The sequence below is a fragment of the Camelina sativa genome, chromosome 16 (genome assembly GCF_030686135.1).
Source record: "Camelina sativa cultivar CO46 ecotype springtype chromosome 16, ASM3068613v1".
Taxonomy (NCBI): domain Eukaryota; kingdom Viridiplantae; phylum Streptophyta; class Magnoliopsida; order Brassicales; family Brassicaceae; genus Camelina; species Camelina sativa.
The window spans coordinates 23,294,009-23,320,505 of NC_141895.1; the positions used below are offsets into that span (position 1 = coordinate 23,294,009).

General features: G+C 33.1%; 7 protein-coding genes, 1 long non-coding RNA gene and 2 other non-coding genes across 39 annotated transcripts; 4 read left to right on the forward strand and 6 right to left on the reverse strand.

Annotated features, from left to right (window-relative positions):
* Positions 1-911: 911 nt before the first annotated feature.
* On the forward strand, positions 912-4,427 carry LOC104751486 (beta-glucosidase 20). The gene is made up of 13 exons (XM_087493159.1): positions 912-1,569; positions 1,705-1,774; positions 1,889-1,944; positions 2,037-2,112; positions 2,206-2,283; positions 2,379-2,466; positions 2,559-2,823; positions 2,931-3,046; positions 3,130-3,347; positions 3,438-3,475; positions 3,569-3,671; positions 3,756-3,867; positions 3,973-4,427. The coding sequence occupies exons 1-13, from the start codon at positions 1,402-1,404 to the stop codon at positions 4,298-4,300; spliced, it is 1,716 nt and encodes a 571-aa protein (XP_087349285.1). The 5' UTR covers positions 912-1,401; the 3' UTR covers positions 4,301-4,427.
* Positions 4,428-5,853: 1,426 nt separating this feature from the next.
* On the reverse strand, positions 5,854-8,699 carry LOC104751487 (uncharacterized). Of its 28 annotated transcripts, none has more exons than XR_015585215.1 (7): positions 7,975-8,699; positions 7,722-7,862; positions 7,362-7,492; positions 7,033-7,082; positions 6,876-6,951; positions 6,682-6,790; positions 5,854-6,246 (listed from the first exon to the last, which is right to left on the reverse strand). XR_015585215.1 is itself a non-coding variant. In XM_087493162.1 (6 exons), exons 3-6 carry the CDS (start codon positions 7,464-7,466, stop codon positions 6,780-6,782), a joined length of 336 nt encoding a protein of 111 aa, XP_087349288.1. In that variant the 5' UTR covers positions 7,467-7,492; positions 7,722-7,862; positions 7,975-8,699; the 3' UTR covers positions 5,854-6,779. The 28 variants fall into 28 exon arrangements, 10 of the variants coding, with proteins under 10 accessions (XP_087349288.1, XP_087349286.1, XP_087349289.1 ...); XR_015585207.1 differs by having other exon boundaries at positions 7,033-7,176; XR_015585214.1 differs by having other exon boundaries at positions 7,177-7,492; positions 7,722-7,798; positions 7,975-8,241.
* A 1,736-nt stretch (positions 8,700-10,435) lies between these two features.
* Positions 10,436-11,734, forward strand: LOC104751489 (SKP1-like protein 1A). Its single transcript, XM_010473444.2, has 2 exons — positions 10,436-11,094; positions 11,339-11,734. The coding sequence occupies exons 1-2, from the start codon at positions 10,603-10,605 to the stop codon at positions 11,510-11,512; spliced, it is 666 nt and encodes a 221-aa protein (XP_010471746.2). The 5' UTR covers positions 10,436-10,602; the 3' UTR covers positions 11,513-11,734.
* Positions 11,735-12,816: 1,082 nt separating this feature from the next.
* On the reverse strand, positions 12,817-12,888 carry TRNAE-UUC (transfer RNA glutamic acid (anticodon UUC)). The gene has a single exon. It is a non-coding gene; the product is annotated as a tRNA-Glu (tRNA).
* A 219-nt stretch (positions 12,889-13,107) lies between these two features.
* Positions 13,108-14,390, reverse strand: LOC147925888 (la-related protein 1B-like). Its single transcript, XM_087493169.1, has 5 exons — positions 14,076-14,390; positions 13,903-13,990; positions 13,709-13,799; positions 13,517-13,588; positions 13,108-13,359 (listed from the first exon to the last, which is right to left on the reverse strand). The coding sequence occupies exons 1-5, from the start codon at positions 14,209-14,211 to the stop codon at positions 13,309-13,311; spliced, it is 438 nt and encodes a 145-aa protein (XP_087349295.1). The 5' UTR covers positions 14,212-14,390; the 3' UTR covers positions 13,108-13,308.
* Positions 14,391-15,680: 1,290 nt separating this feature from the next.
* LOC104751490 (uncharacterized) lies at positions 15,681-17,693 on the reverse strand. The gene is made up of 6 exons (XM_010473445.3): positions 17,179-17,693; positions 17,052-17,100; positions 16,829-16,955; positions 16,635-16,705; positions 16,456-16,528; positions 15,681-16,151 (listed from the first exon to the last, which is right to left on the reverse strand). Exons 1-6 carry the CDS (start codon positions 17,426-17,428, stop codon positions 16,005-16,007), a joined length of 717 nt encoding a protein of 238 aa, XP_010471747.1. The 5' UTR covers positions 17,429-17,693; the 3' UTR covers positions 15,681-16,004.
* A 1-nt stretch (position 17,694) lies between these two features.
* LOC104713261 (26S proteasome non-ATPase regulatory subunit 3 homolog B) lies at positions 17,695-20,450 on the reverse strand. Of its 2 annotated transcripts, XM_019238622.2 has the most exons (8): positions 20,253-20,450; positions 19,958-20,148; positions 19,651-19,788; positions 19,401-19,537; positions 19,254-19,308; positions 19,060-19,170; positions 18,413-18,652; positions 17,695-18,334 (listed from the first exon to the last, which is right to left on the reverse strand). In XM_019238622.2, exons 1-8 carry the CDS (start codon positions 20,329-20,331, stop codon positions 17,822-17,824), a joined length of 1,464 nt encoding a protein of 487 aa, XP_019094167.2. In that variant the 5' UTR covers positions 20,332-20,450; the 3' UTR covers positions 17,695-17,821. The 2 variants fall into 2 exon arrangements, with proteins under 2 accessions (XP_019094167.2, XP_087349296.1); XM_087493170.1 differs by lacking the exon at positions 19,401-19,537 and having other exon boundaries at positions 19,651-19,807; positions 20,020-20,148; positions 20,253-20,394.
* A 63-nt stretch (positions 20,451-20,513) lies between these two features.
* Positions 20,514-20,585, forward strand: TRNAD-GUC (transfer RNA aspartic acid (anticodon GUC)). Its single transcript has one exon. It is a non-coding gene; the product is annotated as a tRNA-Asp (tRNA).
* Positions 20,586-20,848: 263 nt separating this feature from the next.
* LOC104751492 (uncharacterized) lies at positions 20,849-23,887 on the reverse strand. Of its 2 annotated transcripts, XM_087493172.1 has the most exons (10): positions 23,672-23,887; positions 23,375-23,497; positions 22,838-22,918; positions 22,661-22,749; positions 22,493-22,567; positions 22,204-22,268; positions 22,046-22,117; positions 21,684-21,917; positions 21,504-21,653; positions 20,849-21,418 (listed from the first exon to the last, which is right to left on the reverse strand). In XM_087493172.1, the coding sequence occupies exons 2-10, from the start codon at positions 23,495-23,497 to the stop codon at positions 21,312-21,314; spliced, it is 996 nt and encodes a 331-aa protein (XP_087349298.1). In that variant the 5' UTR covers positions 23,672-23,887; the 3' UTR covers positions 20,849-21,311. The 2 variants fall into 2 exon arrangements, with proteins under 2 accessions (XP_087349298.1, XP_087349297.1); XM_087493171.1 differs by having other exon boundaries at positions 21,504-21,917.
* Positions 23,888-24,429: 542 nt separating this feature from the next.
* LOC109129602 (uncharacterized) lies at positions 24,430-25,584 on the forward strand. Its single transcript, XR_002035891.2, has 2 exons — positions 24,430-25,173; positions 25,264-25,584. It is a non-coding gene; the product is annotated as an uncharacterized LOC109129602 (long non-coding RNA).
* Positions 25,585-26,497: the final 913 nt, after the last annotated feature.

Here is a 26,497-nt window from a genome sequence, read left to right on the forward strand (position 1 = left end):
ATCTTAACTCATCGACCAGCACGTAAACCACTATGGAAGCAATATGTTGAGGAGGAGTTAAAGGCCAATAGGAGAATCAGAAGATGGTTTATACAGGAGAGTTTCGACCAATTGGAAAGTTTTGTGATGTAACAGATGGATCGTTGCCTATGATTTTTGAATACGTTACCGGTATTTCATCAGTAAAAAAAAGATGATTCCCAAGAAAGAAAATCACACCAAATTGACGGAAATGAAGAAGACGATGAAGTTTTTGCCTAAAAAAGCGGAGCTTAATTTGCTTTATCGTTTTTTCGTTACACAAACCTTTGGTTATATTTGTAATCTTAATAATATTGTGTATTCTGATTCATATTAATAAAGCTATTAAGACGTTAAAAAAAATCCTAAAGAAGGCTAATTGTGGATTTGATAGTGTTTGATTATAAAAAGAATTAACATTTTCAGGCTAAGGTGAAATAAACAAAGTCGGCCTAAATTTGTTGCCTTGTTGGTATCTATCGGCAGTATTGTACAAGTACACCCGTACTTCCAATTCTACTCATGAGCATTTTCTGAAAATTATGCAGACTTTGAATGCAAAAGAGGACGTTGAGACTTGAGCACTAGGGAGAAGAAAAGAAGATAATATTAATGATTTTACATTTAAAATAACATTTCATAAACAAAAATAATATCTTATGAAACTTATAAGAACATGTAAATTTCAGCCAAAAAAAAAATTAAACGTTAATTTTCTTAGTTCATTAAATTCAAACTTCTCTTTGTATTTTCTTAAATTAACTGCGGGTAGATATTATTTTTACGTATACAGTGATCGGAATTATATATCCCTCAACAAACTAGGGAGTGGTATACATACAAAAGGTGGTGGGATTAATATTTGCATGTTTTGGTAATCACTTAATCTTGTATAGTCATGAATAATAAACCTCCTATAAATCTGCAGCTTTGTTTTTTCTTCTTTCACACGGATTGCATTGTTTATATATACCATTTTATTTTGTTGATCTGAATATACCACTTAAACTACATTCTGTATATTTTCTTGTTTAAAAAAGAAACAATTCTTGTTTCTCATCAATCAAATAAGTTCACTGAAAATATTATTCACGTAACAATTTGTTCGAATGAAACAGAATTGAATTAAACAATCTATTTATCTATTTATGTATTCATAAATCATAACACACACTTTTTATGTCACGATTTCCCATTCATTGCCGGTCACGTATGTGAATCACGTGGTTTACATCTCCCTATATTTTACTTCAAATTTAAGAACAAATAAATATGTACCAATCCACAGTATCTTAAAGTCTCTTTAGTCTGTCTCTATATATAACAGCAAATATCCCTTCCAACGTATTTGTCAACGTACTTAAGAGATCTACACTAATAATGGGGATGTTTCATAAACTTCCTCTCCTAGGTTTAGTTCTTTTTTTTGGTCTGACCGGCTCACTTACCGCCGCCAATGAGTATACCTGCTCTAGTACCGATATACACTTTACTCGTGCCAATTTCCCTAAAGGTTTCATTTTTGGTACCGCAACTGCTGCTTTTCAGGTAGCATACATATACTTTCGAATTATTAATTTTTGAATTTAGACTATAGATACGGTCTTTTAGATAATAAATAAAGTGATTATTTGGAAAAGTTGATTTTGTTATGAAAATTCTGAAAGTGATTTATGTGGTAAGGTTGAAGGAGCTGTAAATGAAGGTTGTAGAGGTCCAAGCATGTGGGACGTATACACCAAGAAATTCCCACGTCTCTTTCACTCTCTCTCTTCCTCTCTTCTAAAAATTTCACTTTGACTAATGAAAATACTTGTCAATATTACTAAACAGTCATCTTTTTTTTTTTTTTAATTATATTTTTCAGATAGATGTAATTATCACAATGCCGACGTAGCTGTCGATTTCTACCATCGTTACAAGGTATTAGTTATGTCGTCTAATTACCCCTAGTCTGAAAATATGTTTGTGAAGCTCTCTCGAACTTATGTTAACTTAAAAATTATATTTAATAGGAAGATATCAAGTTGATGAAAAGACTGAACACTGATGGCTTTAGATTTTCAATTGCATGGCCCAGAATTTTTCCCCGTAAGTTAAAACTCAACAAATTATGGTTTAGTGTTGATTATAATACAACGAAGCAAATAACAACAACATCCAAATTTTTAAAAAAATTCACAGATGGTAGGATGGAGAAAGGAATAAGCAAAGCAGGTGTACAGTATTACCACGACCTGATTGATGAGCTTCTCCAAAATGGTAAAATTTTCTCTTTCCGATAAACTAGTTTTCTGAACTTTACAAACTCTATATTACATACTAACGTTAGCTCTAACATTATTTTCAAAATTCAGATATAACACCATTAGTTACCGTTTTTCACTGGGACACTCCTCAAGATTTAGAAGATGAATACGGTGGTTTCTTAAGCGACCGCATCATGTAAGATTTTACTAATATTAACAACTTACGATTATTTTTTTTTGTCTACAACTCAAACACGATGAACCTTTTATTTATATATATAAACGCAGAGAGGATTTTACGGAATATGCAAACTTCACATTCCAAGAGTACGGACACAAAGTGAAGCATTGGATCACATTTAACGAACCATGGGTGTTCAGTCGATCTGGCTACGACATTGGGAAAAAAGCACCGGGCCGTTGTTCCAAGTACATCAAAGAACATGGAGAGTTGTGTCATGATGGACAATCCGGATACGAAGCTTATATCGTCAGTCATAACATGCTCTTGGCACATGCCGATGCCGTTGAGGCCTTTAGGAAATGCGATAAGGTTTCCATATAAACATTAACTAACTAGCATCACTAAAGTTACTGTGAATATTTTACGTAATTTAATGAACTGAGTATTTACAAACATTTATTTCTATTTGTTTATAGTGTAATGGTGGAAAAATTGGGATTGCTCATAGTCCAGCTTGGTTTGAGGCACATGAGCTCTCGGACGAAGAGCATGAACCTCCTGTAACCGGCCTGATCGACTTCATCTTGGGATGGTAACAAAATCCATTAATTTTTGCTAACGTGTATGTAGTATGAAAATGTTAAATATGTGGCAAATACTATTCTGATTCCGCAGGCATTTGCATCCGACCACATATGGAGATTATCCACAATCAATGAAGGATCATGTCGGACATCGACTGCCTGAATTCACAGAGGCACAGAAGGAGAAGTTGAAAAATTCTGCTGATTTTGTAGGAATCAATTACTATAGTTCGGTATTTGCATTGCACGACGAAGAGCCGGATCCTTCGCAACCAAGTTGGCAAAGTGATTCCCTCGTGGACTGGGAAGGTAAGTCTCATTTTACTGTGAAATAAATTTAGACTATTTTCATTAACTCTCAGTTGATTAATTTTATCGAAATTTTTCCACTTTTTTCAGCAAGGTATGTGGATAAAGTCAATGCTTATGCTGCCACGGTATATATGATGGTTATTTTAGTTTTAGTAACTTACGATGTAACTAAAATGAAAATATTAAAATTGATTATGTATTTTGGTTTTTTTTATAAGCCTGATGTTGCGAAAGTGGAAGTCTACGCAAAAGGTTTGAGGAGCCTACTGAAATATATTAAGGATAAATATGGAAATCCTGAAATCATGATCACCGAGAATGGTAAGAGAAACGTCTTTCACCTAAATTAAATCTCAAAACGTTCCCCTAATATATATATATTGAGTTGTATATGTTTGATTTAAGGATATGGAGAGGATCTAGGGGAACAAGACACAAGTCTTGTAATGGCGCTCTCAGATGAGCACAGAAGATACTATATACAGAGGCATCTCTTGAGCTTGCACGAAGCAATTTGGTCAGTAAAACAAATCATGCATGTTTTTGAGTTTTATTTCTTACAAAAAAAAACTATTTTATTTTCACAATGATTATTGTGTTTTTCTCCACTTTGTTTTTGCAGCGATGATAAAGTAAATGTTACGGGGTATTTTCATTGGTCATTGATGGACAATTTCGAGTGGCAAGAAGGATACAACTCAAGATTTGGGCTATACTATACCGATTACAAAAATAATTTGACGCGCCACGAAAAATTATCAGCCCAGTGGTACTCGAGTTTCCTCCACGATGGACTGAAAGGGTTCGAAGATGAACACAATGAACTGAAAGGGTTCGAAGATGAGCACAATGAACTAAAAGGGTTCGAAGATGAGCACAATGGGTTGGAAGGGTTCGAAGATGAGCACAATGGACTGAAAGGGTTCGAAGATGAGCATGATGAGTTGTAGAGTTTTACTCTACAAATAGACTACGAAAATTATATTCACAAACTCTTTGTTTACAGTGTCTAATGCATTCCAATATTCAAGCAAAAGATAAGTCGATATATAAACAAGTAAACTTTGGATTTGGATACTCATAAGTTGTAAGTTTTTTTAATTTCTCTGTTTCTTGGGGTTTGAGTCCGAGTGTTTCATCTGAGATAACCTTGCAAGAAATTCTTATCGAAGAGCATGCTCACCTCCGGGTTAGTCGGACTTCAGATATGGGCCTTGGAACTTCATGATAAGACTCAGTCAGTATCTTTAAAGGATATATCAGCTACCAAACTTTAATTTTGGTTAGTGAGAGAGAAACTGAGAATCATCATCCTCCATTAATTCACGGATTACCACTTTAAGAAATTAGTATTCTGTATGTTGAGCGTGCATCTTCTAGAATAAATCAGGACACTTGTAAGATGTAATTAAGAAAGCCATGGATTATATATTATATATACCGTAAACCCAACTTCTCTTCATATTCATTGTTTTAATTTAATTCATGGATCTCTATTTAGTATGTTCAATTCCAAGAGATCATTTAGGTATCCACCAAGGTTCCATAAAATCGTAAAAATTTGATCGAATTATGTTTAGGTCGAATCGTCATAACATCGACAAACTTTCTAAAATATATAATCACAAGTTTGGAGTTCAAGAACCTCAATTTGGTATCTTCCAAGAAATATAATTTTTTGTATATACAATAAAAACTGATAAAATATTATAATATAATTCAAAAACGTCTTTTAAAATAGTCTTATTATATATACACTACATATTCATCCGCAGTACACCGCGTGGCTAAATTTGTTTTAAGAAAATACAAAATGTATTTTGTTTGGTAGATTAACTATGTATATGTAACTAATTTTTGTATTTTGTAAATATACAGTACTTTGCATCAATATATTATGTAGTGTCCAATTTCTATGTTTTAGGTGTATACCGTGTCGAGAAATGTTTTTTTTTAGTTTTCACTATAGAGATAGTAGTATTTTAATTATATTGTAGTTTTTCAATAATATCAGTACAATATAAATGGCTTTCTATTTTTGTTAGTTTCATATATAAATAATCTAACACTTTAGTATATATATATAGTTTATGTGTGCAATGAAAATAAAAGTAAGTTAGTTTTTTTATATGAATTATACTAATTGTTTACTTTTATAAACTTTAAATAATTGATTAAAAATATGTGTATATAATATGTTATCTAGAGCATCTCTCACTTTTTGTAAGTATAAAACATATTCATCATTTTTTAAAAATGTATTCTGTATAAAGTTCATTTATAGAGTTATTATTTTACCGATTTTTAAGCAGAACCATAAAAAAAATTTGGGACCAAGAAAATATATTGATTTATCAAAATTTAATTTTTATTAATTTATCACTAATTTTAACTTTAATTTATATACATAGTTTAAAATATGGAGTAAATTCTTATATAAAGTATAAAACATTCATCCTTTTCATAAAATTGCTGGGAAAATTTGTCAATTGTTATCACACAATTTATTATTAATTTCCAAATCATATATTACCAAATGAAGATTATAATGGAGAAACCAAATTGGTGGTTACTTAAAAAAGGAAAAATGTCACCAAAAAAGTACATAAGTTAAAGGTTATTTACCCAAAAAAAAAAAAAACTAAAACCGACACATTATCTCTTCATTTCTTCTTCTCTAATTCTTCTTAATCTCATTGATTCGATATGTCTCTTACTGATTCTTCTATCCTTTCGTCTTCTTCTTATCCTTATATGCCTGTGACCCGCGAGGAAACCGGTGTTCACGCAGTCACTAAGGCAAAGAGTCTCATACGATTGAAAACGACCAAAAAACTTTTCTCAGGGCCATTATATAGAAAACCAAGATCTGCCCCATCACATATGGTCTCACTCCCTATTAGGAAAGATGCGATCCATTAAAATACAAAAGACAGAGAAATAATGGTTAGATATTTGTGTTTCTATATTACTTGAGATTGAAAATGATATATATGTAAACGCAAACTGACCAATTAAATGAAACTTTCATTATGAAAGTTATGAAGACAAATTACCCAGCATCTCTCTACCTTATGTATGAATCGTAAATTTATAGTATGAGCATTAGAAGTTAATGGCTCTGTTTAAGATCCTCAATCTCTCCAAAATCAAATGGAAAGATGTCAATGCTAAAATATGGATAAAACTTACCACATGAGCACCAATTAACAGATTTCCAGATTTTATTCTGTTTATCTGAAACACATGCTGGCCATAGCAATAGATGATATTGAAAGCCCTCACTAACGACACAACATACTATCGCAAGTGAGAAGAAAGATAAACTTACATCGCATCAGCTGAGACATTAAAGGCTAATATATATTTGTTTTTTATAGGCTTTGACTCTTTTCGTTTCCATGATTTCGTATCACATGTTGTAATACTTCAATCACGTTCTACAAAAAGAAAAAAAATCCTTGTTAGCCGTGGCAGTGAAAATAAAAAGAATTTAGAATTTGCAGTGAAAGAATATAATTTTACCAATGTTTGCAGCAATGCAAAGAGCTTCATTGCATGCACTGTCTTCAGAAAATCTACAGGAGGCAAACATCTCGTCCTGCATTTCAGTATATAAACTCATCGGATCCAATACAACAATGTTGGAAGTTTGTATATAAACTAAGAAACCCCAACTAACCTTCTCTTTAGATAGATTGGCAGCAGTAGTAGAAGCATTCAGCCCCAAACCTGATAAAGTGTAAAATGAAATATATTCACAATCAGGATATCTGTTTAGAATCATTGTTTTGAAGAAGATCCCTCTCTCATCAAAAGAATAAACCTGTTCCCAGATAGCAAAATATATCATCACTTGATAGGGAGAAAGCAGACTTGAGAGTTGGGCTTTGACTGATGAATGTGCTTGACACTCATTAAGCAATGTTTAATGAGTAGTGGAAATGTCACTGATGGGGCTAGCCAACCGAACTGATTAATGAGCAGTGGAAATCGAAAAAGATAACTCACCTGCAACTGTTTGACAATGTGCAAATAATACCACCTTCTCCTATGGTTGGCTTGAAACTCAAAAATGAGATTAAGAAGACAAATTTGGTTGTGAAACTTGTCCATCCTTCAAAACCATCTTGGATCTACTGCTGCACAATAAAAGAATAAGAAGAAACATTTGAGAAGCCTAACCAATATCAGAGATGCTTCATCTGATCTAATCATCATAACAAAAAACATGTTAAGATAAATGATCATAAACTAATGTTTCTCACAAAAATTACAGATTCAACCTTTTCACAAATACATATCTACATCAAATCTAGAATGTGAACTGATAACATAAGGATTATTAATTTACGGATTTAATGAGTTTACCAGGGAGACCCAATAAAGAAATCAAGGCTGGTCTCGTGGTTGTTCCCAAAAAAAGCCGATAAGTTTAATCACATATTCTGATAAGACACCGAAGAATTTCGAATGTAAGAACCATATGAGCCACAAAGCCGTCGTAATATCCTACCAGCCACCGGATCAAACAGCGGCAGTTGAGAAACAAAGCAAACCTAGAATCATATTGATCGATTAGAATCAAAGAAAACAAAGCAAAACCTTACCAGATCAAATTTACCTCTAGGATGGAGATTAGTTTCATCACTCGAGAGTTTATCTTAATCCAATAAAAACACGATAAAGAGATTCCTCAATGCCGCCTCCTCTTCTTGATCCATAGAATTAAGTCGCAACAACTTTTTAGGGTTTTAATTATTTGGAAAAGGGTTTCGTTTCTCAATTACGGATCCATCAATTGACTCAATTAGTATGGAGCAATCCGAATATGATCCATAAAAAATTTAAGAAAAAAGTTAAATTTTAGTAAATATAAAAATATAAAATCAAATCAGAAAATCATGAATTTAACTCGATATATATGAGAGGCGAATTAAACTGATGACTTCACGTATCCTAAACAATTTTTTTAACCACTAGAAAAATAAAATAATTTATTATCATAAATTTAACTCATTTTCATGTTTAATTGATCGCTACCACCTATGTTTTCGTGTTTTTTATTCAATGTTTCTTATTCTTCATATTATTTCTTATCATTTTTATTGTCAAATTTTTTGGTAATCGTCATCATTACTTTTACCATCTTGTTTTTCGCTATACTCTTTTTCTACTTCATCCTCGTCAACTTCTTTACTTTCTTTCACTACAAAACCTTTTTAGACTACCACACAACTTGTTAATCCATCAAACTCCAAGACCAAAATTATTTTTTTCTCGTAAAAATAAAAAATAAGATAAAAAATAAAAAATTAATGAAAAATATTAACTTATCTATAAAATCATACACAAAAATATGTTTTACAACTCATAAGAAATAAAAAGCACAAACGTAAATAAATAAGATAATTTATGTTTTACATAAATATTTATAATATTTTAAAATTTTAAAAAGTTTCGAAATATAAATTTTGAACCTTTTAAAAAGTTTCAATATTTATAATATTTTAAACTTTTAAAATTTAAAATTATAATATTTAAAAACTTTTTAAAAGCTTAGAACTTTTAAAAGTTTCAATATTTATAATATTTAAACTTTTAAAAAGTTTCAATATTTATAATATTTAAACTTTTAAAAAGTTTCAATATTTATAATATTTTAAACTTTTAAAATTTAAAAATTATAATATTTTTAAAAAAAAAAAGCTAAGAACTTTTAAAAGTTTCAATATTTATAATATTAAAATTTTAAAAAAATTTAAATATTATAATTTCTTTTTTTGAAAATTTTTAAAGTTTTAATTTGATCAAATAAAAAACCGGATCAAACCGAATATACTTTTAAACTTGGACGCCTGATAAATCAAGCTTTCCTGCTCATTCGTTGTTGGAATCATATTAATCTTATTTATACTGGTTCTGAACTATTGTCTAAAAATTTTCTAGTCGATGTGGGATATTGTGCATAGTTCTTTTATTTCCATAAATTTAAAATTTTCTTTTTTCTAAAAAATTCTGGAATTTAAAAAATGTTAATAAATGACATGTCAAATTCTGATTGGTTGTTTAAAATAATTCTGAATATAGAAAATTCTGGAGATTTTAAAATATGTTAATTAGTGAAGTGTCTAATCACAATTAGAGGTTTAAAATCCTATGTAGACGTCTTTAGGAGCTTATAGCTCTTACTTTTTTATATAATGTTTTGAAATTTTTTTCCTTAGTTCTAATTTTAATTTTTTATGAGATAATATTTTATTATCGTAATCAATCATATATAATTTTTATCAAAATATATCAAATAAACCCACGTGTAGCGTGGGTTCAAAACCTAGTACAATAAAACCTCTATAAATTAATAATGTTGGGACCATGAAAATCTATTAATTTATAGAGGTTTTAATTTCTCGATAAATTAATTTATAGAGAGACTTTCCTAATTTGGTAAAAAAATATTAAAAATAAGATTTAATGGTTATAACTAATATTTTTATAAAATCGATTACAATGAAAATAACAATTATCATGTTTTGACAATAGCACTCAAAGAGCTTTATACAGTAAAAATATCAAAAATAAACTATAATAAAAAAATTCATGTATCGATATATACATATATTTAGATAATTCTATATAATTATTAATTTATATTATTGATGGGACCATATATTTACAAAGGATTTTCAAAAAAATTAGTATTTTATTATATTATCGAATAGTGTCCAAAATTACACTAGTCCCAACTTGGGACCAGATAAATCTATTAATTTGTAGAGGTTATTAATTTACCGAGTATTAATTTATAGATGTTCTGGTGTATATATAAAGATATCATACAAAAATTAAACAAATATGTTAGAATGCTCTATGACACATGTCCAAATGAACAAAAAGAAAACCATCAAAAGAATAGAATACTCTTTATAAAAATAAAATAAAACTGAATGCATTTCACAAAAGTTACCATAAAATCTTGATGAAGTATATAAAATTAGTTATTCATTATTAAAGAAAAAAAAAAGAAAAATATAAAATCAGTCATATATTAATGATATAAATACAATGAATTCGACGGATCAAAGTTAATTTTCCAAAAGAAAAAAAAAGGAAGAAACGATAGAACACAATCTTAATTTCATTAAAGTTAAACAAAACAAAAAAAAAAAATAACTTAAAAAAAAAAAAAAAACCTTATTTCCTTTATTTCCTTTATTTCCTAAACAATAGACCGACTTAACAGGATTTTCTTATGTATATAAATAGAGAAGAGACCCCCCCCCCCCCCCCCTCCCCCTCCCCCAAACTCTTCTTTATTATATTTTCGTTTCATCGCTTCCGTCTCCTCTCAGAAAATATTCACAAACGCTCTCCCAAATCTATAAAAAAAAAAAAGCTCATCTCGTCTCTCTCAAAAACCAAATCAAAGATGTCGACGACGAAGAAGATCGTGTTGAAGAGTTCCGATGGTGAATCTTTCGAGGTTGATGAATCGGTTGCTCGCGAGTCACAGACCATAGCTCATATGGTTGAAGACGACTGCGTCGACAACGGTGTCCCTCTCCCTAACGTTACGAGCAAGATCCTCGCTAAGGTGATCGAGTATTGCAAGAAACACGTCGAGGTTACTGCTTCCAAGACCGATGCCGCTGAAGGTGCTGCTTCTTCTGCCGACGAAGAACTCAAGACCTGGGATGCTGAGTTTATGAAGATCGATCAGGCTACCCTCTTTGAACTCATCCTGGTTTGTTTCCCTTTTTCATCCCCTCGCCTCGATTTGATTTGATTTTTTGGTGATTTTTAGGGTTTTCGATTTGGGGGAAATTGAAATTAGGGTTTCGTAAATTTGGGGATTTGTTTCAGAAATCGAAGCTGCATAAGATTGATATCGTTAGGGTTCTTAGGAAATCGAAATTGAAATTGTTAGGGTTCTTATGTGTTTGTGATTTGGATCTAATTTGGTTTTGGGATTTGTATAATTTGTGCAGGCTGCGAATTACCTGAACATCAAGAACTTGCTTGACCTAACATGTCAAACCGTGGCTGATATGATCAAGGGGAAGACTCCAGAAGAGATCCGCACAACCTTCAACATCAAGAATGACTTCACACCAGAGGAAGAAGAGGAGGTTCGCAGAGAGAACCAATGGGCTTTTGAATGATTCAATCTGATGTTCGAAGATCCAAACCCAGTCTCATCTCTTATGTTTATCCCCCCGTTTTCTTCTCTAAGTGTTTGATGATGACTTTGCTTTTTTTAATATTCATGACTATGTTCTCTTCTTCTTCTTCCTCTTTGTCTTCTCTGTTATGGTATCAAGAACCACCAATGTCTTTTTGGATAATTTGTGCTTTTTAGTTATCTTTAAGAGTGGTTTGCCTTATTCCTTCTTTCGTTCTTCTTCTACAAACGCAATTTCGTTGCAAAGCTTCTTTGTTCATATTTCTGTAGCTCTTTTCCTTTATGTTCGTTCTCCGTTGCCATTAGAATAGGTGGTCTTGAGTTAAATCAATTGCTCACCACTCTGTACCCCTTACTATGGGTTCGACTTATATGTTCTCTGATGCCATTAGAACAGATTGTCTGAGTCAAATCAATTGCTCACAACTCTATACCCCTTACTAGGGCTTCAAGTTTTGAAGCTGTTCATTAGGTGTTAATCGATCGAGATAACTTAACATCTGTTTTGAATGTTGCCAGACCATAAGAAAAGAGGAAAACGGAAGCAGAATTTTTTTTCAACAAAGATAAGTAGTGACAACAATTTCAATATTCAAGATTGAGTTGGCTTTGAGATGTTTTTAGTAGTAACGTACTCCAAAACCAATCTTAAAGATTAGCGTTTGTGTTTGCCAAAACGAATCTGAAAGCTGATGAAGTTTATAAGGATTATTAAGTAGTCCACTCATTGATAATATGCACTGATGCTCTTCTACATTATCTTTGAGATGACTAAGATTCAGTTCCAGCTGCAGAGCATCAGTGCATATCCAAATTGAAGCAGTCGGATGAGTGAAATTTCTGTAACATAAAAAGATTTAACTGGATGAGTGAAATCACTCCTATCTTGTCACTTTTTTGGTATCGAATATCAATTGTAGGATGTGATATGGTTTCAAAGATTCAAACGTAAGTTAAATATGTGGTCTTTGTTTGCATATATTTAAGAAGCACCGTGTGCGTTCGTGAGTTTGAAACCCACTGAGAAGGAGATTACAGAGTTATTGCAAGAACAGTTGCCATAATACTTCCACAGGGAAAGATTTCTAAGTTCGTGCTTAAGGTGATTGCTCACAAAACTGTAAAACAAAGCGACGTATGTGCCTCTACCTCCTAATTACAAGAAAGTATCAGCGGTTAAGGAAAAAAAAACTGTAAAACAAAGCGACGTATGTGCCTCTATCTCCTACCTAATTACAAGAAAGTATCAGCGGTTAAGGAAAAATAAAAAAATTGCTCAAAAAGCTCCGATGCCGGGAATCGAACCCGGGTCTCCTGGGTGAAAGCCAGATATCCTAACCGCTGGACGACATCGGATATTTGTTAAGATTCTCTCAGTCAGAAAATATTACCGCTAATGATTAATATTTGCATTACAAGGTTTAACAAAGTTAGGGCCTCATGAACTATGTGATGCAAAAATGAAAAATCCATGCCACTATGCAAAACATGTGTTGCATAATCTGTTCGACGTAAATAAGGGAAAGAGCGTAAGCTTTTTGAGTAATTTCAGCAGTAAATTATTGAGACTAAAAATGATAAAAGTGAATATTAGTATTTCATTAATCATTATCCAATATGTGGATCGACATAAATATATATATTTAGAAAACCCAAAACCAAAAAGTATGTATGACAAAGGTAAATAATATATCAAAATCTACTGGTCTCTTCTTCAGTATTGCTATCTCGGTACGTGGTCTCTTCATTATTGCTATCGGTACGTGGAGGGAGCCTTCACGGGTGTACGTATCTCTCCCATCCAATGCGTTTCCGCAACTTAACATTCTACAAAATTTGATTTCAACATTCAGTGAATATTAGTATATCATTATCCATTAATTATAGGTGTCTAGTAAATAAAATGTTTTAAAAAAAATTGTATTACATATTTAAGTTTAAGATAATAAGAAGAGATGTGTTACGTGTAATAATTAGTAATTACCTGAACTTCAACCGTAGCTGATGATCTCAGTGAACACAAAAACAACTCAATATCATTGGTCATGCTTTTGATCTGGTTTAAAAGAAAGAAAAAAAATCAGTTGTTATATATATATATATATATATATTAATTACACACACCATATTCTTGAAAGAACAAATATATATTCCATCAACTTTTGAAGTTACTTACTCTTGGAAATTCAGCAGTACAGAGAATATTAACCCATCCTTGATTGTCCATTTGAGATCTCAAGTGTACATCTTTCACCAAATTTTCATCGCTGCATTATATATCAATCAATGTAAAACATATGACAAACGATGTCTATAAATTCAGAAAATTAACTCGAAAGTAAATAAACCAAACAATAAAAGTTTATTTACCTAAAATAATAATCAATCTGAAAACGGATGGACGAAGGCAAATTGGACTGTAATGCCAACCTCCTTAAATCTGGAAGTTCCGATAAATCTGTATAAATCACATAAGTTATTAGAAAACTCAAAATAGTTACTATATAAAAAGTAAACGCCAATTTATATTGATAACAACTTACCAAACGTAGGTCTATAAGAAAACTGTGGAAAAGGAAACCACGGTTGAGGTTGCACTTGTCTGACTATTCGTCGACTTGATCCGTTCGAGACTGAACCTTGAATCTGATGATTTGTGTTTCTATTCTGACTAGTCATATTGATAAAGAAGGTGAGCAAAAACTTGTTTGATCAAATAGAACTATGTGATGGTCCGAAAATAATGTTTCTCGATCTCTTGAATACAAAGGTTGAGTCAAAATAACCTGAAACCGAAACGTCAAGGATTATTTATATAATGGAATGAGCCTTCCTATTCCTACTTGAATTACAATTAGACTTAAAAAAAAAATATTCACAACACAATACTATTTCTAGTTGAATTAGATTCTGATAAGAGACACAATTCCCCGAGTTATAAGTGTAAGATGTTAAATTAGGCTGTAATATTCATTTAATAATTAGTCCATATATATGTTGATAATTATCCGAATAATTTTTAAAATATCTTAATAAATAAAATAAAATATTAATATATAAGTATTAAATACATTAAAAACTAAATTTTCTATTTACATTATATTATTTTATACGGCAAAACTGTTTTTCCACCAAAATCACAAAATTGTGGTTTTTCACCAAAAACTGTTTTCTCACAAACTGTAGATAACAACAAAATATTAAAAGTCTCTTTAAAAAAAAAACCATATATAAATAATGCTGAAACACAGTTTTGCGGTATAAAATTACTCCATATATATGTTGATAATTATCCGAATATTTTTTAAAATATCATAATAGCATTATGAATAGGATAGAAATAAATAATTAATCATAAATAAATAATTATTAGTAGCTTAAATGAGTCTAAATAGATTTGATAGAAATAAATAACTAATCATTAGAATATATTTAAATGGGTGAGACTAGTTATGTGCATAAAGAACACTACAAGCTTGGATTATAGTTTTGTAATAGGAAAAAAAAAAAAAAGCAGCTTCAAAGTTATATACAGTAAAACCTCTATAAATTAATACTCTATAAATTAATAAACACTATAAATTAATAAATTTTGCTGGTCCCAAGTCGGGCCAGTGTAAAAATTAACAATATTCGATAAGATAATAAGATAATAATTTTTTCGAAATCTCCTTATAAAATATAGTCCCAATAATATCATAAATTAATAATTATGTAAATTTTTATATATATATATATATATATATATATATATACTGATATAATAGTGTATGTTTCTCCTAAAGCTCAATTCTATAGAACAATTGTAATGTTGTATTTTCAACCTATAATGATATCTCTAAAATATTTTATAACATAATCATACAAATAATTAAATTTAAAGTTTTAATTTTTAGATATGCATCATTTACAATTTGATAATTTGACAGATTATTAAAATAGGAGAATTGATATTATTATTCATAGATTTGAATTTATGTGTCTCATGTGTATAAGTCAATTTGTCTATAATATTTGTAATTTATTGTAAATAGTGCTTTCTAAATATTACAAGTTCAATTCCTAAACCATAAAATTTATAACATCCGAAAGTTTAATCTTATTTTGCTATAGTTGTTCCAATTCATAATTTTTAAAAAAATAAACAATTAAAAATATATCTATAAATTAATAATTATTAATTTACACTATAAAATAATAATTATTAATTTATAGATAAATTAATATCACTATAAATTAATAAAATGTCTTAGTCCCAACATTATTAATTTATAGAAGTTTTACTGTATACTTATGTAATTTCGCTTCTTCTTTTTTTTGGTAAAGTAAAAAGGTTTTATGAAGAACATTCCCAAAATGATGTTGCCAGCCAACAAAACACAAGATAACAACTTCATAAATTTTGTAGAACAACAAGACTGCAAAAATCCTTCAAAGTTCTTCACCTAATCTGACTTGAGAAGCATCAGATTTCAGAGCAAACTCGGTTCCAAAGATTTGTCAGACTGTACTTTTTCTTTCTTTTCTTTATATTCCTCCAGCGTTATCAGTGATTCCTTGTTTTTGGTCCAATCTGCAGGTCTTGGCATGATTATCGCAATATACCCTTCTCGATCAGCCTGAAAAAAATGTTAGATCTTATAAGAATGGGAGCCGGGTGGTAACCAAGATTCAGAACAGCATCAGCTTTATCCTACTCATGCATAGAAGTAAAGAAACGATGATCAAGTTACTTGAGTGAGTTACTAGACCGATGCCATAAGCAAAAATCTTGACATTAGAAGTTATTATAACATAAGACCTCAAACTGTTATAGAAGATACAGCAACAATAGACACTCATAGCAAAAACATTAGATTTTCATTGGTTTATCAATTTGAGAATATGTATAAATTATCAAACTTTTCTCCTCTTATTTCTTACCGATGAATTAAGCAGCTCAGGTTGCGTGATTAATCTCTCGTTCACCTCCAAGAGAGAGCCTTTAACGCAGCACCTAGTGAAAAAAAAAAAACAACTCAGAACAAAAACAACTTCATCTTTTTTTGCATATGAAAACATAGAACAAAGGAAAGTGATGAAACAAGAAAAAAGCTTTGCACCTCACAATGTAGGAATCTTTTGAAGTGGAAACTTTGCACAATGCCGTATTCGATTCAGAGCGCAACGCATTCTGCACAATAAGAGCATGTGAAATAAACACTAGCTAAAGCCAGAAGCTCGACTCAATCAAAGAAAGTGAAACAAACAAATATTGGAACTGCAACTTCAAGCAAGAATACAAAGAGAATGCAACCTTTTTACGCTTGCCGGAGACTTTCAAGACGCTACGATCAGACTTACCGACATTGAAATCGACGTTAGTGATCCCACCTTCGTCTTTAAAAGCTATATGCGTAGGTGCCAATCCAATTACACACAAACTAACAAACAAACAAACACACAAGACACAAGTAAGAGAACCAATTTCATTATTTTCAATGTGAGATTCAAAAAAAAGGAACAATCTTTGGACATACCCATTAGCGTGACGGTAAATGTATTGATCATGACCTGATTTCGTGAAATCTACAAAATATTGAAAAGGGTTTAATTCACTTCAAAACTATCAAAAGGGGGCAGTAGCTGAATCTGCTGTGAACGAACCTGTGATGAAGTAAGAAACAAAATTGATTTGTGTAGCTGAAGGAGGAATAAGGGGAAGCTCTCCAATATCTGAAAGTAGCAGTTTTCTCAATTCGTCTTCGTCTTCGTCTTCATCTCGCTTGTCACCATCTTCTTGAGCTTGCTGCTTCTGTTGCTCGTTGTCGCATGCTTCTACACTTTGCATAGTTAATTCGATAATATCCTCAATCTCTGGATTCTTCGTTACCTCAGTCCTCTGAATCTCCTCCATCCTCCGTAAGTTTCAGACAAAAACAACGACACAGAGAACAAAAATATTTTCGAGTGTTTTGACCTTTCGACGGCGAGACCACAATCGGAGATACTTCGCCGATTTGGAATTAGATAACTAATGGGCCTTAAACAAGGCCCATTTACTAATCTTGGATTTGAATCATGTTTCTATATTATTAGTACATTACCGCATCTTCTTCGCCTCTACGGTGAATTTTATCAGAAAATTTTGATGAGCTCTGCAAATAAATCCGAATGAACTTATTTTAACAAAAGTTTTGAGTTTTTGATTTCATAAAGCAAGGGAAACGATGTGCAAAACAACAACAAAAGGCAGAGATGTCTCGATATAACAAAAGTAGTTAACACCCAAATAGAATTTGAATCAGATCTAGAAGTCATCATCGTCTTCCTCAGCCATGTATTTGGCGAGTTCTTCTTCCTGCTGTTTCTTCTCCCTCCTTTTCTCGTCACTTTCTTTTTCCTTATGTGTGTTTGGAGGGAACCTCAAGGCTCTGACCGCTTCATTGTGCATGTTCAAACAGAACGCAATCCTGGAGTTAAACGCTGTCTGAGGTTCGTTGGTTGAGTAGATGTCTCCTGTTTCCTTGGAGACCATCCAACCGTTCTTGTGGTCAATGGTTGCGTCGATTGCTCCATCTCTAATGGCTTTAGCCACAATGCTTTCTGCATCAGTCACTGGGTTCGCTGAGTTCAGTCTTAGCTTCAGTGCAACGTCTTGTAGGGAGATTCTCGAGTAAGAGATGCTGATATTGCGCAGTCCTGTTCTGATCACGTTGTGACGCAGTCTAACTATGAGGTTGTGAGTCCTGTCATTCGCAAATGTTTTTGCAAACTTCTCTTGGACGTTCCCAAATAACTCCAAGTCACCAATCCTCACAGCCTGTCAATAATATAAACAAGAAGATTAGTAAGAGAACCTTAACTATAGAGGATGTCACTTATGCAGTGATGGACTTACATTGGTTAGCTCAAAGTATGGCCTCAGAGGCTTCTCCATTCCCTTTTGAGTGAAGATTGACCGTTCTGGAATTTCACCCAACAACAGTCGAACTATAATAGCCCACTTATTGCACTGAATTCTGAAGCCCAAAGATGCAATAGGTGCTTTCCTAGCAGCCTGGAGAAGGCTCTCTTTTGCATCAGTGTACTCTAGTTGAATCGTCCGGATCTTCCCCAAGTAAAACAGATACCTACAAAACTGTATATCGTATCATGAGATGAGTATCTTCCAGCTAGAGAATATACATATACTTAGTGAAGATGGAGGTCTCAGAAATCAGGAGAAGGTTCAATAAAGCGAAGAAAAGGAGCATGTAAGGTAGATTAAAGAAAAAATGATCAATGAGCAGTTTCAGAAATATAACAAGAGAAACAAGAAAACTGAATTACAGAAGGTACAACAACCATAGTGCAACATACATAGAAGAACACGAGCATTGCATAGCAGCAGATTCATAAGTGAAATAGGAATATGTGAAAGCAATATGAAGAAACTGACAGTGAAAAGTTGGCAAGAGTAAGCATCAGATAAATAGATATACACAATAACCTAAAACTAGAATGCCACGATGCCAAGTGTTTGGAGGCAAGACTGAAAAAGGTTACCTGTTGGTTCGAGTGTGCCTCAAATCGAGGTGCCTTTGACCTAAGCTTCTCTGCTTGGTCGTAGAGATTGTAGTGTAGGTAGTTGCGAAGCAGCAGATTCAAAAGTGTTTCCTGCAACATGAATGGCAGTTTTAAGTATCAAAGCAAAAGATTCATAAGATTGATTGTTATTAGAAAATCTGAAAATTACGCACCTGGCCAAGTTCATCATGGCGCAGCGTTGCCGAATGATGTAGAGCAAGAAGGGTACTGCAACCGAAAGAGATACAAGTAATCAGATAATTGTTTGTTAGACTAATCAAAATAAAAGACGTAAAACAAACAGGCTGCGAGCTACTCACCTACGTATCTCAGCAAGATCATCTGTTAGCTCATAGCTTAAGGAGTAGTAAAAATACAATTTAGAAGCAATGACATCAACGGTTCTCCTGTTAACGTTTTTGAGGCGAGCAATGCTAGCAGAAGAACAAACTTTGGCCTGAAAAAAGATAAGAAAGCAAAGCACATCTGTAAATAAAAGACCTCAACAAGACTAAATCAACAAAATATGTAAAACAAAGACCCTTAAAGAGACAGAAGAAAAAAGTAAACCTCGTTGTACTTCTTCTGATCAATGAGAAAAAGAAGAACAATGAAGTAGCAGTAAATCTCGAGCTCAGCAGGTAAGTGCTTAGGAGGAGCTTGAGATGTTGATGATGCAGTATCAACTTCCATGTCATGTTCATCACTCTGAAACCCATCATCAAAAAAAAGATCCAAACATCAGCTTAAGTCAACTTCAAGCATTCAAATAGAGGGGTAATCTAAAATTGAGCAAGCTACAGAACCTAATAAGCTCAGAATTCACAATCACATGGAAATCAAAGTAGAGAAGGGGAAGCTAGAGAGAGAGAGATACCTTGGGAACCAAAGGAGAAATACGAGTGTGAGCCTCGGATCCAGGAACCAAAGCGAAATCAAGGAAAGAAGAGAGCACAGAAGCGGTGAGCTTCTGTCGTAGTCCGACGGTGAGACGTACAGCACGAGCAATACGACGGACTTCTTTGGTGTAAGAACCGGTATCGATCAGAGCTGCAATCTCCTTCAAATCTGGGGAAAAAAAGAAGAAGCATTCCGATGAAATCAAATTGTGAAAAAAGGATAAAAGCAACCCTAGTAGCGAAAACTGACGTATATAGATTTAGGAGATTTACGCTGCAGAGTAGAGGTAGTAGCAGAGACTACGGATTGAGTCGGGGTGTGATTGTCTTTCATCTCCACATCTTGAGTCATCTTTTTTCTTCGCGAATCTCAGTTTCTTCAACAAATTGAGAGTTGTGGCCATGTGAGGGATTAAGAAGTAAGTTAATCATGTATTTTCCTTTTTCCTACCCAAACTATTTTCCCTGTCTTTTCCTTCATGACAGAATTATAATTACTAATAAATTTATTGTATCGTTGGAATGAACAACAAAGTCGTTGTAGTATAGTGGTAAGTATTCCCGCCTGTCACGCGGGTGACCCGGGTTCGATCCCCGGCAACGGCGTTTAACGTTTTTTTAATTAACTTACGTCAAATTGCTGACGAGTTTTTTTGTCATGGACCTGCCTTAATCTTAACTAGGATTTTTAACTTTTAACCCAAGGAAAACGATGTAAAGAACTACAAAAAAGTCCTGAAGCAAATTCGAGAATCGATGGCTTCTGCTTCTCTGGTTAAATATTAATCCGTCGTTTTCTTTCGTATCAACAATGCATGCGTTCGAGTAAATTCCTTTGACATGTATAATATTAAAAGGGTGCGTTGAAATAAAAGAATCAACTGTTCCATCACATTAAAAAAAACTGATAACCAAACAAGAAAAAGAGTTAATTTGTCCAAACTGTGTGTCTCACTCCCACCTAAACAAAACTACAAAACAGAAGAGATGACAAACAAAAGCAAAAATGAAAAGAGGATGCCTCAGTAGTTCTTCTCTAACCAACCATAAAATAAATTGAACATATACTATACCCTAAGCGACTCTAGAAAAGAAACAAAACAGACCACAAACTCAAAAAAAAAAAAAAAAAAAAAAAAACTGTGAATCAATGGATTAAAGAAGAAAAAGAAAGGGGAAAGAGATACACTTTTATGGCAGCAAACATGTCTTCTTGATGGACAGAAGAAGCAAACATAGAAAGAGAGACAGAGAGCAAGGATATAGAAAAAAAACATCCAACGACTTGGGCTTTTTTTTTCTTTTTATGTTTGTCTAAGCGACACCTCACTCTCAAGCAGCTGCCTGAATTGGTCCATCTGATCGGTTGTTGTTGAATCCACCACGACCTCCTCCTCCACCTCTTCCACGACCTCCCCTTCCACGTCCACGCCCACGCCCTGCATCAAACCAACTCAAAACTCATGTCTTATTCACCAACCATATTACAGTACTAAGAACCGGGTACTAAAACTCATGTCTTACCGCGGCCCTGAGGTCCATCGTAGCCACCACGGCCTTGAGGAGGACCATCATAGCCACCACGACCTTGAGAAGGACCATCATAACCGCCACGACCTTGAGAAGGACCATCATAACCGCCACGACCTTGACGACCATCATAACCGCCACGGCCTTGCTGAGGACCATCATAACCGCCACGGCCTTGCTGAGGACCATCATAACCGCCACGGTCATCATATCCACGGTGTTCATGAGGAGGAGCATCATAACCGTAACCTCCATCTTGTGGTGCATCATACTCATTTGGAGGACCATTGTATCCTCCTCTCCCACGACCACGACTGCTGCGTCCTCTGCCACGTCCTCTGCCGCGTCCATAGGACTGATCACGTTCCCAACCTCCATCTTCATACTCAACGTTCACATAAGCATTTCCTGAAAGCAAACAGATGAAAAAAAAAAACTCAAAATGATATCCATGACTCGGATGTTCAGAATCTAAACTGAAAGGCTGAGATGGGATGCGTGGTGATCTATATAGAGTATTAGTGAAGTAATCTAACCTCTGCCGCCTCGTCCCCTTCCTCTTCCCCTTCCTCTTCCTCTTCCTCTCCCTCTGCCACCAGGTGAACCCTCTGCAAGAAAAATGAAAAAAGAAAACTTATGAAGACAGCAAGTAAAAGTCGAATTTAGAAAGTCACTGAGAGTGACGTCAACATACCTCGTCCTTCGTAATCGATATCGCCCATTGGCTTCACCATCTCCATAGGAATCGGGCACTGGTACCTAAAACATCATTCGATCAAAATTATTAGAATAAATAAAGTTATGACACTGCCTATAAAAATTAGAGATACAATAAAGAATTAAAGATGCTGCAATTTTTTTGTCAGACAGAGACAGACTAACTCAACAGACAATTGCTTGAGACATAAAGCAGGTATCTGATTATGCTGGACCACAAACAAAAAAAATGTTCAGAAACATCAAAGGGAACACTAGAATCTCACCCAACAGAAGATGTATTAAGCTCATTCTTGGATAGTGTAATGGTTATCATTGACACATGCCTTGTAGTCTCCAAACTTCAAGACAAATAGAAAAGGAAAGAAATAAGTAACAGTAACAGGCGAACATATTGAAAATGCGTTTTTATAAAAGTTTTAATGGCCCCTTACGGTAGAAGGCCTTCCTCAAGTGGTTCCCATGTGTCTGTTATGTCTGTGGATCCAATCGATGTGTTCTGATGAAGATCAGGGATCCTTCTCTGCGTAACACATTAAAAAGAACATTTCAGATAACCCATCAACTGAACTACGTTTAGTGAATTGGACAATGACAAATCTCAGAATTACCTTAATCAGCTCTACAATGGTCACAGTCTTGTTGATAGCTCTTCCCATTGCCTTGAATACAACTTCACTTGAACCATTTTCCTATAAAAAGAAAACAAAGTCCATATAAAATTGTTCAACTGAATCATAATCCCACAATGGGAAAACTTAATCATCCTTAATCACACAACAAATGACATTACTAATTACTCAAAAAAAAGTTTACAGCATCTATCTAATAAGAATCCTTGAATCATCATAAATTTGTTCAATCACAAGGCAAAACTCATGTCAACATAAATGAAGCAAAAGAATCTAATCATTTTATAATCCCAAATTAATTGTAAAGTATATAACGCCTAGATTACAAAAGAGCTTATACTAAACCTCAAAAATATTGATCTCTGGATTCAAAACATTCTCCACACCAGTTGACAAAAACCGTTCATAAACCCTAAACCAAATCTCCCAACACGTCACACACACGCACACATAAAAGAATTACATAAACATGAATTGGATTAACACATTTCAGATTCATCGAATATGCAAATATACCTGAAGAAGAGTCATCGCATAGGTGATGTAGTTTCGTGCCCTGCCTTGACTAGTGATTCGAATCTCGTTCGCATCAATCGGCGTATCCGCCTTCGGCTTCTCCACTCTGTGATACCTATCCATCTGAATCCCACCCCAAAAAAAAAAAGAGAAAACAAGAAAATCAGCGAGAACCTAGGGTTTATGGATTTTGTCGAATCCTTGTAGCAAAACATACAGAGCGAAACCAGAAGGAAAAAGAATAAAATCGGGATTTATCTTCGAATAAATCAATCGATATCGCTTTTGATGCTCTACCTTAAGCAGTTGTTGCGGTTAGATCTTACGAGAGAGACGAAGATTTCAGATAAAACGAAAAATGGTGGTTTATGCCCAAGGAAGAGCCCTCTTTGTACGGCTTTGTTTCTTCTCCTTATACGCCCTAAGAAGAACCATTTGATGCAAAGCCTCTCTCTGATATATACCACAGCCGCACTACTTCTCTTCCACACACACACACGTTGCACACTACCCTAATCGGTTTCGGTTCACGATTTTATTTTAAACCCAACCAGACCGAACCACGCTAAATCAAGTTTAACCGGTCGAGTACAATGAATAATTTACTCGGAACCGGTAACAAATAATAAGGACTGGTTCAGAAATTCGGTTTAGTTAGATTTTTCCGGTTATGTTTGAGCCATATGTTTTTTTCTTTTTTTCTTTTGTGAGAGTATGTAAATTCCAAATTCTTGTAATAAAGTCTTCAAAAAGATTATCCAGTTGCACAAAATGCGAAGGAAAAAGTCTAAATGGCTTTTTCAGAAAACAAAAGAAAATTAATTGTTTTGATGAGAACCAAATCTACAAGTTATTAATAGAAAATAATTCTGGATTTTCGGTACTAACTAGTAGTATTATTAAATATATTAAAAAGACAAAATTGTAGTTTAATTATAATATTTGGAGAACGTGTCTGTGTTTATTTTTGCACACGAGTACACTTAGGAAGTGTTATTAGATTGTGGACTTTAAAAGGTTAATTTGGATTTGAACATACTTTGGTATTAAAATATGAACAAACACGATACCACACCTTTTCTCCGGGATTTTTTTTTTCTTTCTCTCCCTTTCTCTACAGCCTTCGTGTTTGATTTGGAATTTTTTTTTTCATTCTCTACTCGGGTTTGATTTGGAATTTGAGAGGGTGATTCCCTTTGTTCCTTCACTTCTCATGTTTCTGATTGAAAATCTCTGGATTTGGTTTTGTAGTTTTCTAGATCAGATTTCACTATCTTCTCTTTGTTTCTTTCACTCATCCAGTGAGAAGGAATCGTCTTTCATGTATTCTTCTGTGTAATGGCGAGGGATTCTGTTTATTTGTGAGGAATCAGGATTAACTTTTGATTCTCCGTTATCAAATTCATGGAACTTATCGTTCACACCAAGACCTATAAAAACCTCTGTGGTTGTTGATTTAATTTAATTTTGGTGTAGAACTTCATCAAAGATTTTTGTGGTATTATTGGTTCAGATCTTCCATTGCCTCCAGTGCTAGCTGTTCTGCTTTTGCTTTACTTAGCCATTTGATTCTACATATCTCTATTGTCTTTGAAACATAGACGTTTCTTAAAACTGTTAGCTTACACTACTGATCCAAGATATTAAACCCCCATGTTAAGATCTCATAATGCCACTTTGTGAAGCTTGTATCTCACTGAATCTTGCGACTTTCTGTGGAACATGATTATGTATCCACTGTTTTCGATAACTTAAGCGCTAATGACTAATGTGATAACTAGGATTGTGGGATATCGCAGGTACTGTCAAATATTGGGGATCTTCTTACATAGTAGTAATAGCAGCAGCTATGCCTTTGGTTCTGAAACTTTTTGTTTTGTTGTAAACAGGTCAGGAGGATTATAACAAATTGAGACTTTTGAGTTATTGCAGCGATCATAAGATTTTTGGGGGAAGATAATATTAGTTTGAGCTTTATGATCTGTACAGCTGCTTGACTAATGTAATCCTTCCCATTGCAATTGTCTCAGATCAAAAAACTCAGCAAGAAGATGCAGAAACATGGCGCAATCTTGCATTGGATACACAGTAATAGCCACTTTGAAAGCTTCTTAAAGATTCTTTTGTCTCTTGATGTGTATGATCAAAAACAAAACTGTTGTATGATGAAGACATAATTGCGTTATTGGAATAAGTTTTTTTTGTGAACTCATTGTGATAGAGTTGGATCCTTTTTGAACTCATTGATATATATATATATATATATATATATATATATATATATTTAATATTTAACTTAAAAAAAAATCCATAATAATCACAAAAAATACATTAATAATGACTTTCAAATCCACGTTATATACATTATAAAATCCACACAAATACATTGGACTTTAAAATCCACTATTGTCACATGTTAATTCAAATCCATTAAAAGCATTAATCTAATAACACCCCCTTACACTCTATGCTACAGTGTTTAGACAAACTTATAAAAATATTCTCAGTTTTATACGCACAATAAAAATACTTACTATACCATCATTTAATATAGTTATATATACAATTCTTAGGAAATTTTATGAGCAAAATAATAACTGTCAAACATCAAGAAGAAACTGAGATCTATGTTTTCTTAAGAGAAAAGAAAAATAATGAATGTTTGAACTTAGCTAAAATATATGTAACTGTTATGAATGTGACAATCCATTATTACAAAATAAAATATTGTTGGAAAGCCTTGACCCATCCAAACGTGAGAAGCATTTAACCTTTTTTCTTTTTATTTTTTGTGGCACAATCCAAAATTGAACCATCTAACTTAAGACTAATAGCATATGATCCTTAATCTTTTAACAAAGCTTTATCACATGATCACACCTCCTCACGACGTTGACACAACTACACAAGACAGATGGAGGATACGTTTGGTTCACTACTATTAGAACAAAAGTAGGCCACACTTGTACGATATGGATAATTTGGAATAAAAGTACTACAAGATATTTGAAAATTAGCAATATCCGAAAAAGTTTTACAATAAATTCTACATGTGATTAAAATGTTTTTATTTTAACATGTAAATTAATATAGTGTTAATGATGTTATGAAGATTTATGTTTC

Bases quoted from the DNA above. Each gene is read 5' to 3' on its own strand.
- LOC104751486 (XM_087493159.1), top strand. From the start codon at position 1,402: ATGGGGATGTTTCATAAACTTCCTCTCCTAGGTTTAGTTCTTTTTTTT. The intron at 2,824-2,930 runs GTTTCCATATAA...ATTTGTTTATAG, and splicing joins CCTTTAGGAAATGCGATAAG to TGTAATGGTGGAAAAATTGG. The intron at 3,047-3,129 runs GTAACAAAATCC...CTGATTCCGCAG, and splicing joins ATCGACTTCATCTTGGGATG to GCATTTGCATCCGACCACAT.
- LOC104751487 (XM_087493162.1), bottom strand. From the start codon at position 7,466: ATGGACAAGTTTCACAACCAAATTTGTCTTCTTAATCTCATTTTTGAG. The intron at 7,177-7,361 runs GTGAGTTATCTT...ATCTGGGAACAG, and splicing joins ACATTGTCAAACAGTTGCAG to GTTTATTCTTTTGATGAGAG. The intron at 6,952-7,032 runs GTTAGTTGGGGT...ACTGAAATGCAG, and splicing joins CCAATCTATCTAAAGAGAAG to GACGAGATGTTTGCCTCCTG.
- LOC104751489 (XM_010473444.2), top strand. From the start codon at position 10,603: ATGTATATAAATAGAGAAGAGACCCCCCCCCCCCCCCCCTCCCCCTCC. The intron at 11,095-11,338 runs GTTTGTTTCCCT...TAATTTGTGCAG, and splicing joins CCCTCTTTGAACTCATCCTG to GCTGCGAATTACCTGAACAT.
- LOC147925888 (XM_087493169.1), bottom strand. From the start codon at position 14,211: ATGACTAGTCAGAATAGAAACACAAATCATCAGATTCAAGGTTCAGTC. The intron at 13,800-13,902 runs GTAAATAAACTT...TATATAATGCAG, and splicing joins CAGATTGATTATTATTTTAG to CGATGAAAATTTGGTGAAAG. The intron at 13,360-13,516 runs GTAATTACTAAT...CAAATTTTGTAG, and splicing joins CAGCTACGGTTGAAGTTCAG to AATGTTAAGTTGCGGAAACG.
- LOC104751490 (XM_010473445.3), bottom strand. From the start codon at position 17,428: ATGGAGGAGATTCAGAGGACTGAGGTAACGAAGAATCCAGAGATTGAG. The intron at 16,706-16,828 runs GTTGCATTCTCT...CTTATTGTGCAG, and splicing joins TCTCCGGCAAGCGTAAAAAG to AATGCGTTGCGCTCTGAATC. The intron at 16,152-16,455 runs GTAAGAAATAAG...CATTTTTTTCAG, and splicing joins CTGAGCTGCTTAATTCATCG to GCTGATCGAGAAGGGTATAT.
- LOC104713261 (XM_019238622.2), bottom strand. From the start codon at position 20,331: ATGACTCAAGATGTGGAGATGAAAGACAATCACACCCCGACTCAATCC. The intron at 19,309-19,400 runs GTGAGTAGCTCG...TTTCGGTTGCAG, and splicing joins GATCTTGCTGAGATACGTAG to TACCCTTCTTGCTCTACATC. The intron at 18,653-19,059 runs GTAACCTTTTTC...TACGATATACAG, and splicing joins AGGCACACTCGAACCAACAG to TTTTGTAGGTATCTGTTTTA.
- LOC104751492 (XM_087493171.1), bottom strand. From the start codon at position 23,497: ATGGATAGGTATCACAGAGTGGAGAAGCCGAAGGCGGATACGCCGATT. The intron at 22,750-22,837 runs GTAATTCTGAGA...TGTGTTACGCAG, and splicing joins CCATTGTAGAGCTGATTAAG to AGAAGGATCCCTGATCTTCA. The intron at 22,269-22,492 runs GTGAGATTCTAG...ATGATGTTTTAG, and splicing joins CTTAATACATCTTCTGTTGG to GTACCAGTGCCCGATTCCTA.